Source organism: Poecile atricapillus, chromosome 33, assembly GCF_030490865.1.
Source record: "Poecile atricapillus isolate bPoeAtr1 chromosome 33, bPoeAtr1.hap1, whole genome shotgun sequence".
NCBI lineage: Eukaryota > Metazoa > Chordata > Aves > Passeriformes > Paridae > Poecile > Poecile atricapillus.
The window spans coordinates 2,187,915-2,204,892 of NC_081281.1; the positions used below are offsets into that span (position 1 = coordinate 2,187,915).

The 16,978-nt window shown below is 67.0% G+C and overlaps 2 protein-coding genes across 2 annotated transcripts; one reads left to right on the plus strand and one right to left on the minus strand.

Annotated features, from left to right (window-relative positions):
• The first annotated feature begins 1,820 nt into the window (after positions 1-1,820).
• LOC131590385 (cilia- and flagella-associated protein 45-like) lies at positions 1,821-4,670 on the plus strand. The gene is given in 10 exon segments (XM_058860421.1): positions 1,821-1,828; positions 1,979-2,157; positions 2,291-2,420; positions 2,659-2,805; positions 3,117-3,230; positions 3,441-3,602; positions 3,604-3,635; positions 3,770-3,867; positions 3,870-3,993; positions 4,517-4,670. Coding segments are annotated over 9 exon segments (1,041 nt in total). The 5' UTR covers positions 1,821-1,828; positions 1,979-2,002; the 3' UTR covers positions 4,596-4,670.
• Positions 4,671-10,087: 5,417 nt separating this feature from the next.
• Positions 10,088-16,625, minus strand: LOC131590369 (cilia- and flagella-associated protein 45-like). Its single transcript, XM_058860392.1, has 11 exons — positions 16,142-16,625; positions 15,777-15,904; positions 15,322-15,463; positions 14,796-14,966; positions 14,467-14,645; positions 14,204-14,333; positions 13,817-13,963; positions 13,392-13,505; positions 12,988-13,181; positions 12,630-12,763; positions 10,088-12,186 (listed from the first exon to the last, which is right to left on the minus strand). The coding sequence occupies exons 1-10, from the start codon at positions 16,604-16,606 to the stop codon at positions 12,718-12,720; spliced, it is 1,716 nt and encodes a 571-aa protein (XP_058716375.1). The 5' UTR covers positions 16,607-16,625; the 3' UTR covers positions 10,088-12,186; positions 12,630-12,717.
• Between the last annotated feature and the right edge of the window lie 353 nt (positions 16,626-16,978).

Here is a 16,978-nt window from a genome sequence, read left to right on the forward strand (position 1 = left end):
TCTCTTGGCTGCCTCAACTCCACCCCCGCTATCCCTTGGATTTGCCCTTCCCAGCACTGGGGGGTTCCTCACCAACCCCCCCCGTCCCCATCCCCCACCTGCTCCAGGTCACCCCCTGAGTGTCGGGAGCTGTTGATGGCGTTGCCATGGCAACAGCCGCTCCCGACATGTCGCGACAGCGGCTGCGGACGCGCCGTCACAATGGGTTCAGAGCCATCGGCACGGCCAGCCCCGTCACACGGTGACAGGAGGCTCCAGGACACGGGTCACACCTCTCACGCTCCCTGAAGCTCCATGGCAGCCGCGACTGCCGGCACCGGAGCGCGGCCCCTCCGGCCCGGACGTTCCTCCCGGGGGTCCCTCCTCCCCCCGCCGGCGGCCGCTCTCCCCCCCGGGATTGCAGCCCCTCCTTCCCAAGGTGTCCCCATCCCGCTCTCCCCCCCGGGATTGCAGCCCCTCCTTCCCAAGGTGTCCCCATCCCGCTCTCCCCCCCGGGATTGCAGCCCCTCCTTCCCAAGGTCTCCCCATCCCGCTCTCCCCCGAGCCCCCAGCCCCTCCTTCCCAAGGTGTCCCCATCCCGCTCTCCCCTGAGCCCCAGCCCCTCTGTCCCCTCCGGCCGTGCCCCCGAGGCTCCAGAGCTCCTCCCGGGACCCGGCGGTGTCCGGGGAGCGCTTGAGTGTGGGGATTTCGGGTGCCTCACATCGCCCTTTGCCGCAGGTCGCGGGCTCCAGCAGTGATCCCATCGTGATCCTCCGGGATGTGCAAAAACACCCGAATTGCGGCCCTCCGTCCGTACAAACCCAAAACCACCAGAATCATCACCAAGGACGTGATCCGGGAACTCGTGTAAGGCTGTGCCCGAGCCTGAGGGCTTTTGGGGGAATGGGTGTCACCGCACCATCCCAAACTCTCCGGGCAGCGGGGATTGGCGGTGTGCCCGGGGCTCCTGCCCCCCACCCCAGCCTGGTGCCACTTGCAGCACACTCGCCCTTCCTGCCTCCCCCCAAGGCGGGAGAGCCGGGTCCCCACGGCTCCCCCAGCGCTTCCTGCCTTGCTCGGGGCTGCCTCGGTGGCCGAGGGGGCGGCTCGGGCAGCTCAGGGAACACGGGGAGCCCTTGGGCTCTGGGTGACACTCAGCTCTGTCCCCGTGCTCCCCAGCGTTCCCCAGGAGAAAGCCGAAGCGTGTCTCATCATCGGGGAGAAGGAATATGAGAGGATCAAGGAGTCAGCTCGAGCCCCGAGCGAGGAGGAGCGTCGGGACAGGGCTGAAGAGCCTGAAAGCCAGACAGGACGCTGCTTTCGTAGGCATCTCCCCTCCTGCTTCCCCCTTTGGCCGCTCCGCGTTTCGGGGCTGGTGGCTTCCCCCAGGGGCTCCCGTTTGTCCCCCGTGGTTTGGGGCTCAGGGGAGGCTGCCGGGCTCGGGGCTCCAGGGAGAGCTGGGCAGCATCGCTGGGACTGTGCCCGGCGCTCGGGGCCTTGCACGGGCACGGGCTGTGCGGCCAGAGGGGTGCGAAGGGGGACCCAGGGCCGGGCCGGGGCCCCTGGAGCCCGTCCCGTCCCCGCTCGGTGCCGGGAGCGCGGCGGCTCCAGCGGGAGGGAGCCGTGCGAGCCCTCGGGAAGGCGGCCGGGATCGGGCAGCGCTCTCTGGCCTCGCAGGAAGCCCTGCAAAAGGCCAAGAGCGAGGAGCAGAGAAAGGCAGAGCTGCAGGACGAGAGGGAGCGGCGGAGAGACGTGCAAGAGGAGCTGCAGCAGGAGAAGCAGCAGGTGCTGCAGCGGGCGGCCAGGATGAGGCTGGAGCAGGAGGAAGAGATCCGGGGCGCTGAACACGGTAGGGCCAGCGCTGCCCGCTGCCGGCCGCCACCGGCCGAGCCTGCCCTGCTCCTTCCTCGTGCTGCCGGCCTCTTCCTCTCCTCGCCTCGGCCCCTGCTCCCCGTGTCCCGGAGCGGCTCCGAGCCACAGAGCCCTCTCGTGCCCGCAGCTGTTCCTGGAAGCCAAGTGCAACATGATCTGGGACAAGCAGCTCCTGGAGAAGCGCACGATCCGCAAGGAACTGGCGGACGAGGAGAAGCGGCTGGACAAGATGATGCTGCTGGAGTGGGAGAAGGGCAGCGAGGTGCAGGAGGAGCTGGAGTGCCAAAGGAAGCGGGAGCTGCTGAGGTGGGCAGGAGGCTCCCTGCTGCCCATGGAGGCACCCGGGCCGTGCCAAGCCCAGCAGCCCTGCCCGTGCCGGCCTTCCCAGCACGGCGAGCGCCGTGGGGCCAGAGGGAGCCTCGTGCTCTCCTGTCGCCAGAGCCAGGCACGACATCGCCAAACAGATGGAGCAGAACGCGGAGGAGCGAGCGCTGAGGGAGGAGGAGCTGTACCAGGAGGGCCAGAGGCACCTGGAGCGGCTGGAGCAGATGAAGAGGGAGGATCGCGAGGTGGAGCAGGGAGCAGGGGGCTGCAGGGAGCTTTCCAGGTGGCTGCAAAGGCTCAGGCAGGGCTGGCTCAGCCACACGCGGCCCATGGGGACAGCAGGCAGCAGCAGCAGCAGAGCTCTGCGCCCTTGGGGGACTCTGCGGCAGTCCCGGGACGTGGCCCAGAGCCTCCCTGGCCTGAGCGAGGACGAGGAGGAGGGAGCGCTCGGGCCCGGGCTCCAAGCGTGCGGGCCATTTCCAGGCCTGGCAGCAGAAACAGGAGCGCCGAAAGCAAATCCATGCCGAGATTAAACAATTCAACGAGGAGAGCCAGAGGCTGCAGGAGGAGCAGCGGAAGCGGGAGAGGCTGGAGGAGGAGCGGGCGCTGGAGCAGCAGCGGCAGAAAGATGTGAGAGCAGCGGGGTCCTGGTGGGCTGGGCAGAGGCTGCAGGAGCTGCTCTGGGGGGGCTTTCTCCTCCTGGGGCTCTGTCCTGTCCTGGGGCTCTGTCCATCCTGGGGCCCTGTCCTATCCGGGGGCTCTGTCCCTCACCCCTGGCTCTGTCCCTCACCCCAGGCTCTGTCCCTCACCCCGGATCTGTCCCTCACCCCTGGCTCTGTCCCTCACCCCAGGCTCTGTCCCTCACCCCGGGCTCTGTCCCTCACCCCGGGCTCTGTCCCTCACTCCTGGCTCTGTCCCTCACCCCGGATCTGTCCCCGTAGGAGCGCGATGCTGCCTTGGAGGCGGAGAAGGAGCGGCTGCGGCTGGAGAAGGAGAAGGAGCTGGCCCGGCTCAGGGTGACGCAGGAGCGGGCCCAGGACTGGCTGGCAGAGCGGGTGAGTGGCCCAGGCACGGGTGACGCTCCCCTGGCACCGTCGCTGTCCCCGGCCCGGCCAAGGGCAGCGGCCCCGGGTGCGGGGGCTCGGCAGGAGCGGCCCCCGGGTGCGGGGCACGTCCTGGAGTGGTGGCGGCAGAGGCAGAGCCACGGCCCGGGGCTGCCAGAGCCGGCCCGGGGGGAAGGCCAGCGCTGCCCCCTGTTTGGGCAGGATGCTCTGAGGGCCAAGAGGAACCAAGAGGCCGCCGAGCGGGAATGGCGGCGGCAGGAGCTGCAGAAGGCGCGGAAGAAGGCCGAGCTGGAGCAGCAGCTGAGGCAGGAGCGGCTGCAGCAGGTGGCCCAGAAGGAAGAGTACGTGGCCATGCAGGTGGAGCAGGGACCGCCAGGAGTTCCAGAGGGTGCTCAGGTGAGGCACACGGGGCCGAGGCCCGGCTCAGGCGGCGGCCGGGGCGCTCCCGCTTGCAGCCGGTGGCTCCGGGGCTCCAGCGGCAGCCCAGGCGCGGTGCCCGGGCCCCGGAGGCAGCTCCGGCTCTCCCGCAGGGCCCAGCAGGAGCAGCTGGAGCGGGAGAATCTGCAGTGGGAGCAGCGGCAGCTCCGGCAGCGCGCTCACGCCCAATACCTGCGGAGGCAGATCAGGAGCTCCAGCAGCAGCGGCAGCGGCAGCGGGAGGCTCTGATCGAGGAGGGCCGGCAGCAGCAGCAGGAGGCTCGGCAGCGCAGCCAGCGCCTCGCCCGCTTCGGGCAGCAGAAGCTGCAGGAGCTGAGGTCAGGGGCTGCCGCTGCCGCCACTTCCCTGCGCTCCCCGAATCCTTCCTGCGCTCCCCGAATCCTTCCTCCGCTCCCCGAATCCTTCCTGTGCTCCCCGAATCCTTCCTCCGCTCCCCGAATCCTTCCTGCGCTCCCCGAATCCTTCCTGAGCTCCCCGAATCCTTCCTGCGCTCCCCGAATCTTTCCTGTGCTCCCCGAATTTTTCCTGCGCTCCCCGAATCCTTCCTGCGCTCCCCGAATCCTTCCTCCGCTCCCCGAATCCTTCCTGCGCTCCCGAATCTTTCTGCACTCCCCAAATCCTTCCTGAGCTCCCCGAATCCTTCCTGCGCTCCCCGAATCCTTCCTGCGCTCCCCGAATCCTTCCTGCGCTCCCCGAATCTTTCCTGTGCTCCCCGAATCCTTTCTGCTGTCCCAGCCTGGGCCCCCTCCCGGCTCCCTCGGCATCCTCAGCAATCGGGAGCCGCTGCAGGGCCGCGCTCCCCGCATCCATCGGGAGCCTGAGAGCTTCTTTCCTCTGCAGAGCCAGCGGCATGCCCGAGAAGTTCTGTGCCCAGGTGGAGCGCAAAGCCCAGAAGCGAGCCAAGGCAATCCTCTCCTAGGCCCAGCCCCGCCAGCAACCAGCTCCAGTTCCCCACCCATTCGGGGCTCCATTTGCATTGACATTTTTCCAATAAACATTGTTTTGGAGAAGATGGCATTTCCCATCCTTCCCTGGCCTCAGGGCTGTTTGGGAGGAGCTGCCCACGGGGCTGGAGGAGCCTTGAGGTTCCTTGTCCCTCCTGCTCCGCTCTGGGGAGGTACCGGGACACACCGGGGGGACCCTGGGGAGGTACCGGGACCGGGACACACCGGGGGGACCCTGGGGAGGTACCGGGACCGGGACACACCGGGGGGACGCTGGGGAGGTACCGGACACACGGGGGGGACCCGGGGAGGTGCCGGAACGGAGGCAGCGAGCGGGATCCGGCGCTCAGAGCCCAGCGCAGGTCGCTGCTGCCACCGCGCTGCGAGGGCCGGGGACTGGCACAATGTGATGGTGACAGAGTGCCCGAAGCCTCTGTCGCGACATGTCAGGACCGAATGCTGCCATGGCAATGCCACCAACAGGTCCCGGCATTCTGGAGACATCCAGGAAAGGGCCGGGGAGGAACGAGGCTCCTGAGGGATGAAAAGGGAAAAGTCCGGGATGGCAGAGTTGGACTTCCCGCAGCAAAAGAGAGCCCGAGGCTGCAAGAGGAAGAGCCCTGCAGGGAGGAAGGAGGGGCACGAGGGGCTGCGGAGATTCCCCGGCAGCCCGTGGGGGTCCCCGGGGAGCAGAGACCCCCCTGCAGCCCTGCAGGAGCCCCCGGCCCAGCAGGGGATGCCCACAGGGGGCTGTGAGCCCGAGGGAAGCCCCCGCTGGCGCAGTTCCCGAGGGCGGATGGAGTTTCTCAGATTTGTTTCACTTCTCCATTTGCACATTTGCAACACCCCAGAGGTCACTGAGTCCCACCGGGGAGAGAGGGGGCGGGCAGGACCCCCCAGGGAGAAGGGTGCACAGGATGTTCCACCCCTGGGACAGCGAAAAACACCACCCCCACCCCCCCAGAACCTCCATCCAACCGGGATGTGCCACCCCTGGGACACGATCCCCCCCCAGGACGTGTCACCCCCACAACAGGGACCCCAAAACTCCCTGGATGAGCCCCCCAGAACAGAACCGGCACCGCTCCCAGCTGGCTCCCAGCACAAACGGCCTCTTCCTTCTGCTGCAGGAAAAATGAAGTGAAAGTGTTGGGGGGGCACAGCTGGACACCTGCACCCCCCACAGCAGAGACCTGGAAACTTCTGGAAGCCTCCTGGGGGGGCCTCCCCCAACCACGAGCACCCCGGGTCTCCCCAAAATCTGACACCCATGGAAGGAGCTGCAACCTCCGTGCCCACCCCAGACACTGCCAATCCCTGGGACCCCCCCATTCCCCCTGGGACCCCCAGCATGGGACCCCCCCATTCCTTTGGGTCTCCCTGTCCTGGGACTCTCAGTCCTCAGGATCTCCATTGACCAGGGCCCTCCTTCCCTTCATCCCAGCCCATCCCAGGGATCCTCATTCCCCCGTTCCACTGGCACCCCCATCCCTGGCCGTGCATCCCGGCCACTCCCAGGCACCCCGACCCCCGGGGACCCCCTCCTCATGATCCCCATTCTCTGAACCCCCATTCCCTCGGAACAACCTTCCCAGGAGCTCATTCCTGAGCTACCCCTTTCCCTGGCCACCCATCCTTCACTGCCCGCTCTCCCTGATTGTCCCGGTCCTGGGAGACCCCTGTCCCCAACCGTGTCCCTACCCTGCCCCCAGCCTGTCCCAGCCCCACGTGGGGACGAGAGCTGACCGCGCTTCCTTCCTCTTCGGCCCAGGAGCCGCCAGGCAGGGCACAGGTGGCCGTGGCAGCGAGTGACAGGCAGGCCGGGTGGCCGGGGACAGCAGCATGGCCGCGAGGGTGGCGCTGCTCGTGTGGGGTGAGTGGGGCGGGGATGGGCCCGGGTGGGGGCAGAGAGCGGTGGGGAGGGGGCCCAGGGGGGCTGCGGGGTCCCCTGAGGTCGCCAAGGGCAGCAGAGGCAGAGCAAGAGGTGAGCGGGGCCGTGGGGTGGCCGTGGGGACAGGAGAGGGGACAGGAGAGGAGGGACAGGAATGAGGGGTTTGGCCACCTTGGGGCTGGGGCAGCTGTGGGGACAGGGACAGGGACACGGGGACAGGGACAAGGGGACACAGGGACACAGGGACATAGGGACACAGGGACACAGGGACACCGCCAGCCAGGCCGTGTCCCTTGTCCCTTGCAGCCCAGAGCCTCGGCCTCGCTGGTGAGTCCTCGGGGGATTGCCGTGTCCCCGCGCCGCTGTCCCCAGCCCCGCGCTGGCCCTGCCACGCTGCTGTCCCCTGTCACCCGCAGGTGCCCCGAGCCCGCAGCTCCTCGTGGAGCCGCCCTGGAGGCCGGCGGTGCTGTGGGACCGGGTGACACTGACCTGCCGGGGCTCGGGGACCGCCGGGGGACACCACCTGGTACAAGGACGGGCGGATCTGGTGGCAGGAGAGACGCGACAGCTTCACTGTCACCGAGAGTGGCACCTACGAGTTGTGAAAGAATCGGCAGCTGGCGCAGCCCCCCCGTGCAGGTTGTAAACGGTGAGAGGTTTTTTGTGTCTCCCCCCGGCACCTGTGGGAATCCCGAGAGCTCTGGGGTGAGCTCAGCTTCACGGGTCACCCCCCTGTGACCTGAGCCCTGCTCTGGGGACATCCCGGGGTATCCCTGGAGCACCAGCGCATCCCAGAGCGACGAGACCACCCGGCTGCAATGGGGGACCCCCGGTTTCTCCTGTTGCCATCGGGACCCTCCTGTCCCACAGTCACTCACGCCAGTGCTGCAGGTGCCGGCGGGGCCGCTGGGTGGGAGGGGGACACGGTGACACTGCGCTGCCGGAGCCGGCCGGACAAAACCGCTCATCGACATGCGGTTCTACCACGGGGAGAAGGATTTGGGGGAACCCCTGTGGGGGTCCGAGCTGTCCCTGTTCCCCCCTGAGGCTGCAGCACAGCGGCCAATACAGCTGCGGGGACCGGGGGAATTGGTGGTTCTCACGGATGTGGGTGCGGTCGGATGCGGTGTCAGTGACAGTGCACGGTGAGCAGCCACAGCCGCCAGCCCGACAGCCGCAGAGCCCCTGGCCAGGGCTCACAAATCCCCCTCCCCTCTCCTTGCCAGAGCTCTTCCCGGTGCCGGTGCTGGAGGCTCCGGCCGAGCTGCTCGCGGGGTCCCCCCTGAACCTCAGCTGCCTCAGCAGCCGCAGCCCCCTGCGGCCCCCTCACCCCCCTCGTGCACCGCTTCTACCGGGACGGGCGGGAGCTGGGGGGCCCGCAGGGGTCCCCGCAGCTGCTGCTGCCCGCCCTGGGGCTCTCCGGCTCGGGGAATTACAGCTGCGAGGTGCAGAGCCAGGGGGGGGGCCCGTGCGGAAGAGCAGCGCCCCGCTCCGCGTCACGGTGCTCGGTGAGTGCGGGGATGGGCGCGGGGAGCCCCCACAGCCTGCACGGCTCCCCCTGCCCTGCCCGGGGACCCCCAGCACTGTCTGCGGACCCACAGCCCTCCCCGAAGTGATTCCCGGGTCCCCCCCTTCCCCTTCCCCTTCCCCTTCCCTTCCCCTTCCCCTTCCCCTTCCCCTTCCCCTTCCCCTTCCCCTTCCCCTTCCCCTTCCCCTTCCCTTCCCCTTCCCCTTCCCTTCCCCTTCCCCTTCCCCTTCCCCTTCCCTTCCCCTTCCCCTTCCCCTTCCCCTTCCCCTTCCCCTTCCCTTCCCCTTCCCCTTCCCCTTCTCCACCCCGTGTTCCCCCAGCCCTGACTTGGTGTCCCCAGCCCTCCCGGATTCTTTTCTCGGGTTCCCCCATCCCCGCCCGGATCTCCTGCTCCGTTCCCGGGTCCCACCCCGTGTCCCCCATCCCTTCGCGGGTCCCCCCATCCTCCCCAAAAACTTTTCCTGTGCCCCCCTCCCCTCCCCTGCCCTGCGCCCTCCTCTCTCTGGGTGCGGACCCCCACCCCCGCCATCCCCCATCACCCCCTCACCCCCCGTCCCCATTCCCCCGCGCCCCCCGCCCCTCCCGCTGGCCTCAGCCCCGTGCGTGTCCCCGCAGTGCCCGTGGCCAATGCCACCATCAGCCCCGGTGCCCTGGGCCAGCAGGTGCGCGCAGGTGAGCCCGTGAGGCTGCGCTGCTCGGTGCAGGTGGGCTCAGCCCCTGTCACCTTCACCTGGCTGCGCCACGGCCGGGAGGTGGCCCGGGGTCCCCTGCTGGAGCTCGCCCACGTCGGGCTGGCACATTCGGGCACCTACCAGTGCGTGGCCACCAACCAGCTGGGACAGGACGGGCACCGCGTGTTCCGGGCACTCAGCCCCGAGCTGCTCCTGGAGGTGACAGCGGAGGGACACGGCGACACAGGTGACGTCACTCGGGGACACTCTGGGGCTCCGGGACAGCGCGTTTGTCCCTAGAAGTGACAGCGGGGGGACACAGGTGGGGTCACCAGGATGTGAGGGACTCCTGAGGTGAAGGGTGGCCCCTGATGTGTCCCCCTCTGTGCCCGGCAGTGGCTGTGAATGTCAGCAGGACCCTCGTGCTCGTGCTCCCTGCTCCTGGCTGCCATCGGGGGCTGTCACTGGTGCCACCGCCGGGGTGGGTGACGATGGAAGTGGACGAGGTTCTACAGGAAGTGGAGGGAAACCTCACAGACTGGGGGGGCTTTTTGGGATCACCCAAAGCCCCTGATCTGGGGCAATCTGAGCCCCCAGTGACTTCTGCTTGGGGTCCTCACAGATTTGGGGGCGTTTTGGAGGGTCCTGGGGCGTCCCAGAAGGTCCCTGAGGAATACTGGGTGTCACTGGGAGCTCCTGGGGGCTTTAGGGGGGCGTTGCAGACTCCTGCAGGGGCTTTGAGGAGTTTTCAGGGGTCCTGGGGGGGTTTGGAGGGTTCCCTGCATTCTGTTCTTGGGGTTCTTGGAGGCTCAGGGGTCCTGGGGGGGTTCAGGGGTCCTGGGGGGGTTCAGGGGTCCTGGGGGAGTTGGGGTACCCAGGTGGCTCGGGACTTCTGGGGCACCCTCGGGGGTGGTTTTGGGTGCAGGGGCCTGGAATTCTGGTAGAAATCGGTGTCTGGTGGGGGCTCAGGGCTCTAATGGGCATTTCAAGGTCCCAGGTGGGATTTGGGGACCCCATGATCACCCCCTCCCATTTTCTTGCAGCTGCCCGGAAATCCCAGGAGAGGTGAGTGGGGGGCTCCAGCCGTGAGTTTCCTTCCCCCCCTCCCCAGACCCCCCTCCCTCACCCCCTTATCCCCGCAGAGCCCCCCCGGAGCTGCTGGACACCCCCACCGTGGGCACCGAGCGGGCAGGGGGTGAGTCTGGGGGATGCCTGGGGACACGGACACGTCCCCCGTGGGCTGCCAGCCCAAATCAGGTCCCCAGAACCGGTGTCTCTTACAGGGCCCCCCCAAACTGTCCCCCCCAAGGACCCCCGGGTGACCCACGCAGAGCAACTGCAGGACACCGGTGACATCTACGAGAACGTGCTGTGACACTGGGGACACGAGGAGCTCCCGTGGCTGTCCCTCCTGCCTGGGGTGATGATCCCGAGTCAGGGGGGGGCTGCCCAGGGCACCCAGTGCTCCCCTTTCCCCCTCCCAGTGCTCCCAGTACAGCCGTGGCTCCCCACCTCTCCTCCCAGTGCCAGGGAACCCAGCACTGGTTTCTCTGGTAGCAAAATGCAGCTTTTTGGTTAAACTGGCAGAAATGGTGTTTGTTCAGTTCTGTCAGGCTTTAGGAATGGGATTCTGCAGCTCCAGAGCAGGGGCCGCTGTCCCAGCCCCTGCCGCTGGAGGCACAAAAGGCAAAGGTCCCAAAGGGCTGAGGGAAGAACAATTTCCTCAAACAGCAGCGAGAGAGCAAAACCAACAGCAGCAAGATTCAGAATCCAAAGGGTGACAAAAGGAGGGATTTCCAGGGAAAAGCCCCAACAAGGAACAAAGCCCGGACACTTCCCCGGCACATTTCCTCCAGCAGAGGAACCTGGCAGGGCCCTGGAGCTTCACTGCCCTGATGGTCAAAGCGGCCCTCAGGAGGCTCTGGGTTCTCTTTTTCCCCATCCTCTGCCGTGTTCCCCACTCCGTGGTGCCACCAAGGCCCTGTGGGTGTTCCTCCCGCTTTCCCAGGGCTGTTGGGATCAGGCCACTGCAGTTGAATTCCCTCTGTCTCCACAGCAGCTCTGCCAAAACCTTTGGGCTCGCTGAAATCCCCTCTCCTGAGAGGATCTGTGCCCAGGATTCCCGGGGCCAGCACCAAGGGGCTGTTTTGTTCCTTCCCAGTCGGGGTCACTCCATGTCCCAGCTCAGTTCCGCAGGAACAGGGATGGATTCTCGGTGGCAGCAGGGGATGTTGTGCTCCCGTGGCTCTGCTGTGCCCCAATCCATGGATCCACAGCATCCAGGAGATCCCAGTGCCCCTTTGGCCCATCTGGAAGGAGCCAGGGCTCCTCTAGTCCTGCTCATGGCACCATTTCCCTTCCAGAGGATGGGAAGCATCATCATCCCTCCTGTTCTGACTGAGCCCACGGAACACCGGAGCAGATTTATCCTTGTTGAATTTCCTCTGGTGGTTGTTGTTCCTTTTCACTCCCATCCCTGTCCTGCCAGGGTTTTCCATCCCATTTCCTCTCCATGGTCCTGCAGATAAAACCAGCAGGAAAACTCCTCCAGGTTTGGGAGCATTAGGAGCAAGAGCCCCATGGAATACACAGAAAATGTAATTTATTGGAAAACTCAGCCAATGGATGTGCTGGTTTGAAAGCAAACCAGCAGGAGAAATGAACACCACACAAATACCTCGAGAGAGATTTCAGGTCAGAATTACAACTTCATGGAAAGATTACAATAAATGCAGGGATACAGGAAAACTGGATTAAAACCACAAAATCCAACCTGGCATCCTGTTGGTCAGGGGGCATGGATGAAGTCCTGTTGATGGTGAAATAAATGGTCCTGGGGAAGGTCTGGTCCTCCTCTGGCTCCCTCGAGTGGAGGTGACATCCCAAAGCCCCAAAGAGCCCGGATTACATTTGGTCTGATTGAGGAATGATCAGTACCTCCCCCCGGGCTGGGAATTTCACAATCAAGAATTCCTACAAACTCTTGGGATGTTTTGGGCAATCCTTGATGGCCTGGGTGTCCACAGGCTGGAGACCTTTGAGCCACGGTCCAGTGGCAAAGGTGACGCTTGGGCTGGGTGCAGTTTGCACTTTGGGGAGACAAACAAACATTTCTGTGCAGGTTTTGCCTCCTTCCCTTCCCTTCTGACGGCCCCAGGGCTCACCCGTGCACTGGGCAGCTCCAGCTGGACCCATCCACTGCCAGCTCAGCAGGATGGTGGAGATGGGAGCAGAACTCAGAGTTTGGTTACACCCCACCGTGGAACCCAGAACAATGGAAATGGAAATGGAAATAATGGAAATAATGGAAATGGAAATGGAAATGGAAATGGAAATGTCAATGCAAATGGAGCCCCAAATGGGTGGGAACTGGAGCTGGTTGCTGGCGGGGCTGGGCCTAGGAGAGGATTGCCTTGGCTCGCTTCTGGGCTTTGCGCTCCACCTGGGCACAGAACTTCTCGGGCACGCCGCTGGCTCTGCAGAGGAAAGAAGCTCTCAGGCTCCCGATGGATGCGGGAAGCGCGGCCCTGCAGCGGCTCCCGATTGCTGAGGATGCCGAGGGAGCCGGGAGGGGGCCCAGGCTGGGACAGCAGGAAGGATTCGGGGAGCGCAGGGAGGATTCGGGGAGCGGAGGAAGGATTCGGGGAGCGGAGGAAGGATTCGGGGAGCGGAGGAAGGATTCGGGGAGCGCAGGGAGGATTCGGGGAGCGGAGGAAGGATTTGGGGAGCACAGGAAGGATTCGGGGAGCGGAGGAAGGATTCGGGGAGCGCAGGAAAGATTCGGGGAGTGCAGGAAGGATTCGGGGAGCACAGAAGGATTCGGGAGCGCAGGAAAGATTCGGGGAGTGCAGGAAGGATTCGGGGAGCGGAGGAAGGATTCGGGGAGGGCAGGGAAGCGGCGGCAGCGGCAGCCCCTGACCTGAGCTCCTGCAGCTTCTGCTGCCCGAAGCGGGCGAGGCGCTGGCTGCGCTGCCGAGCCTCCTGCTGCTGCTGCCGGCCCTCCTCGATCAGAGCCTCCCGCTGCCGCTGCCGCTGCTGCTGGAGCTCCTGGATCTGCCTCCGCAGGTATTGGGCGTGAGCGCGCTGCCGGAGCTGCCGCTGCTCCCACTGCAGATTCTCCCGCTCCAGCTGCTCCTGCTGGCCCTGCGGGAGAGCCGGAGCTGCCTCCGGGGCCCGGGCACCGCGCCTGGGCTGCCGCTGGAGCCCCCGGAGCCACCGGCTGCGAGCGGGAGCGCCCCGGCCACCGCCTGAGCCGGGCCTCGGCCCGTGTGCCTCACCTGAGCACCCTCTGGAACTCCTGGCGGTCCTGCTCCACCTGCATGGCCACGTACTCTTCCTTCTGGGCCACCTGCTGCAGCCGCTCCTGCCTCAGCTGCTGCTCCAGCTCGGCCTTCTTCCGCGCCTTCTGCAGCTCCTGCCGCCGCCATTCCCGCTCGGCGGCCTCTTGGTTCCTCTTGGCCCTCAGAGCATCCTGCCCAAACAGGGGCAGCGCTGCCTTCCCCCCGGGCCGCCTCTGGCAGCCCCGGGCCGTGGCTCTGCCTCTGCCGCCACCGCTCCAGGACGTGCCCCGCACCCGGGGGCCGCTCCTGCCGAGCCCCCGCACCCGGGGGCCGCTGCCCCTTGGCCGGGCCGGGGACAGCGACGGTGCCAGGGGAGCGTCACCCGTGCCTGGGCCACTCACCCGCTCTGCCAGCCAGTCCTGGGCCCGCTCCTGCGTCACCCTGAGCCGGGCCAGCTCCTTCTCCTTCTCCAGCCGCAGCCGCTCCTTCTCCGCCTCCAAGGCAGCATCGCGCTCCTACGGGGACAGATCCGGGGTGAGGGACAGAGCCCGGGGTGAGGGACAGAGCCCGGGGTGAGGGACAGATCCGGGGTGAGGGACAGAGCCCGGGGTGAGGGACAGAGCCTGGAGTGAGGGACAGAGCCCGGGGTGAGGGACAGATCCAGGGTGAAGGACAGAGCCCCAGGAGGGGACAGAGCTCGGGGTGAGGGACAGAGCCCCAGGACAGGACAGAGCCCCAGGATGGGACAGAGCCCCAGGACAGGACAGCCCCCCCAGAGCAGCTCCTGCAGCCCCTGCCCAGCCCACCAGGACCCCGCTGCTCTCACATCTTTCTGCCGCTGCTGCTCCAGCGCCCGCTCCTCCTCCAGCCTCTCCCGCTTCCGCTGCTCCTCCTGCAGCCTCTGGCTCTCCTCGTTGAATTGTTTAATCTCGGCATGGATTTGCTTTCGGCGCTCCTGTTTCTGCTGCCAGGCCTGGAAATGGCCCGCACGCTTGGAGGCCACGGGCCCGAGCGCTCCCTCCTCCTCGTCCTCGCTCAGGCCAGGGAGGCTCTGGGCCACGTCCCGGGGCTGCCGCAGAGTCCCCAAGGGCGCAGAGCTCTGCTGCTGCTGCTGCCTGCTGTCCCCATGGCCCGCGTGTGGCTGAGCCAGCCCTGCCTGAGCCTTTGCAGCCGCCTGGAAAGCTCCCTGCAGCCCCCTGCTCCCTGCTCCCACCTCGCGATCCTCCCTCTTCATCTGCTCCAGCCGCTCCAGGTGCCTCTGGCCCTCCTGGTACAGCTCCTCCTCCCTCAGCGCTCGCTCCTCCGCGTTCTGCTCCATCTGTTTGGCGATGTCGTGCCTGGCTCTGGCGACAGGAGAGCACGAGGCTCCCTCTGGCCCCACGGCGCTCGCCGTGCTGGGAAGGCCGGCACGGGCAGGGCTGCTGGGCTTGGCACGGCCCGGCTGCCTCCATGGGCAGCAGGGAGCCTCCTGCCCACCTCAGCAGCTCCCGCTTCCTTTGGCACTCCAGCTCCTCCTGCACCTCGCTGCCCTTCTCCCACTCCAGCAGCATCATCTTGTCCAGCCGCTTCTCCTCGTCCGCCAGTTCCTTGCGGATCGTGCGCTTCTCCAGGAGCTGCTTGTCCCAGATCATGTTGCACTTGGCTTCCAGGAACAGCTGCGGGGACGAGAGGGCTCTGTGGCTCGGAGCCGCTCCGGGACACGGGGAGCAGGGGCCGAGGCGAGGAGAGGAAGAGCCCGGCAGCACGAGGAAGGAGCAGGGCAGGCTCGGCCGGTGGCGGCCGGCAGCGGGCAGCGCTGGCCCTACCGTGTTCAGCGCCCGGATCTCTTCCTCCTGCTCCAGCCTCATCCTGGCCGCCCGCTGCAGCAGCTGCTGCTTCTCCTGCTGCAGCTCCTCTTGCACGTCTCTCCGCCACTCCCTCTCGTCCTGCAGCTCTGCCTTTCTCTGCTCCTCGCTCTTGGCCTTTTGCAGGGCTTCCTGCGAGGCCAGAGAGCGCTGCCCGATCCCGGCCGCCTTCCCGAGGGCTCGCACGGCTCCCTCCCGCTGGAGCCGCCGCGCTCCCGGCACCGAGCGGGGACGGGACGGGCTCCAGGGGCCCCGGCCCGGCCCTGGGTCCCCCTTCGCACCCCTCTGGCCACACAGCCCGTGCCCGTGCAAGGCCCCGAGCGTCGGGCACAGTCCCAGCGATGCTGCCCAGCTCTCCCTGGAGCCCCGAGCCCGGCAGCCTCCCCTGAGCCCCAAACCACGGGGCACAAACGGGAGCCCCTGGGGGAAGCCACCAGCCCCGCAAGGCGGAGCGGCCAAAGGGGGAAGCAGGAGGGGAGATGCCTACGAAAGCAGCGTCCTGTCTGGCTTTCAGGCTCTTCAGCCTGTCCCGGCGCTCCTCCTCGCTCGGGGCTCGAGCTGACTCCTTGATCCTCTCATATTCCTTCTCCCCGATGATGAGACACGCTTCGGCTTTCTCCTGGGGAACGCTGGGGAGCACGGGGAGAGAGCTGAGTGTCACCCAGAGCCCAAGGGCTCCCTGTGTTCCCTGAGCTGCCCGAGCCGCCCCCTCGGCCACCGAGGCAGCCCCGAGCAAGGCAGGAAGCGCTGGGGGAGCCGTGGGGACCCGGCTCTCCCGCCTTGGGGGGAGGCAGGAAGGGCGAGTGTGCTGCAAGTGGCACCAGGCTGGGGTGGGGGGCAGGAGCCCCGGGCACACCGCCAATCCCCGCTGCCCGGAGAGTTTGGGATGGTGCGGTGACACCCATTCCCCCAAAAGCCCTCAGGGCTCGGTCACAGCCTTACACGAGTTCCCGGATCACGTCCTTGGTGATGACTTGGATGGTCTTGAGCTTGGGCTTGAAGGAGAGAATCTCTTGAGGATGTTTTGGTACATCCTGAGAAATCACGACAGCGCTGCTGGAGCCCGTGACCTGCAGAAAAGAAAAGTTTGAGGGATCCGAATTCCCCCCTGCACCTGCAGCTCTCCGGACACCGCCGGGTCCCGGCGGGAGCTCTGACCCCTCTGCCGGGATCCCCGCGGGGCGGCGGGGGAGGCTCGGAGGGGACGGAGGGCCCGGGGGTCAGCGGGAGCAGCCGGACATTCTGTGGGGTCAGGGGGGGTCCGGGGAGCCCGGGAGCTCGGGGGGGAGGCACGGGGACGGACGGACGGACTGCAATCCCGGCGGGGAAAGCTGGAGGCGGCGGGCGAGGAGGGACCCCCGGGAGGAGCCCCCGGCACGGAGGGACCGGGATCCGGTGGCGGCAGTCGCGGCTGCCATGGCGCTGCCCGAGCCGGCGCTCCCGGGGCTGTCCCGTTCTCCCGGGACCGGCAATGTCCCCGAAGCCGCTGTCGCGATGTGTCGGGACAGACTGTTGCCACGGCAACGCCCCAACTTCTCACAGAGCGTCCCGGAACGGGCCGGGAATTGGGGGCGGGGCTCAGGCGGGAGGGGCGGGGCTCCGGCTGAAAGAGGCGGGGCTTGGCCGAGCTGCGTCACCCGGTGCGGTGCCCTCCTAGCACAGACCCCCTTCAAGTGCCCCCACACGAACACGAGCGACCCCCGCCCCTCAGGGGTCGTGGGAGAGTCACCAGAGACGCCCCCTCCCCTCCCCCTGCTCTTTGCCACGCCCATTCAAGCCCCTCCCCCTCATTGTCCCACCCCTTCGACCTTTGTGGTGATTCCGCCTAAGCCCCTTCCCCTCATCAGCATAGCCCCTCCCCTGCCCAGCGAACTTTGTGCTGACCCCCGCCTAAGCCCCGCCCCCTCATCAGCATAGCTCCACCCCCTCGTTATACCACCCATTCAATAACCGAGCTGATCCCGCCTAAGCTCCGCCCCCTCATTAGCATAGCACCGCCCCTCATTACCCCGCCCCTTCTACCTCTGAGTTGACCCCGCCCTCTCTGTCGAGGCCCCGCCCCTTCCCGTGGCTGCTGCCCCCGTGGGGTCCCTGCACCCCCCTGACCGGGGTCCCCCCCTTTGTAACCCATCAGGAGCCCCCAG

What these genes read in the sequence shown, in the direction of transcription:
- LOC131590369 (XM_058860392.1), bottom strand. Translation starts at nt 16,606, where the DNA reads ATGGGCGTGGCAAAGAGCAGGGGGAGGGGAGGGGGCGTCTCTGGTGAC. An exon ending in CCAGACAGGACGCTGCTTTC is followed by an intron (nt 14,967 to 15,321) that starts GTAGGCATCTCC and finishes CTGGCCTCGCAG; the next exon opens with GAAGCCCTGCAAAAGGCCAA. An exon ending in AGGACTGGCTGGCAGAGCGG is followed by an intron (nt 13,182 to 13,391) that starts GTGAGTGGCCCA and finishes CTGTTTGGGCAG; the next exon opens with GATGCTCTGAGGGCCAAGAG.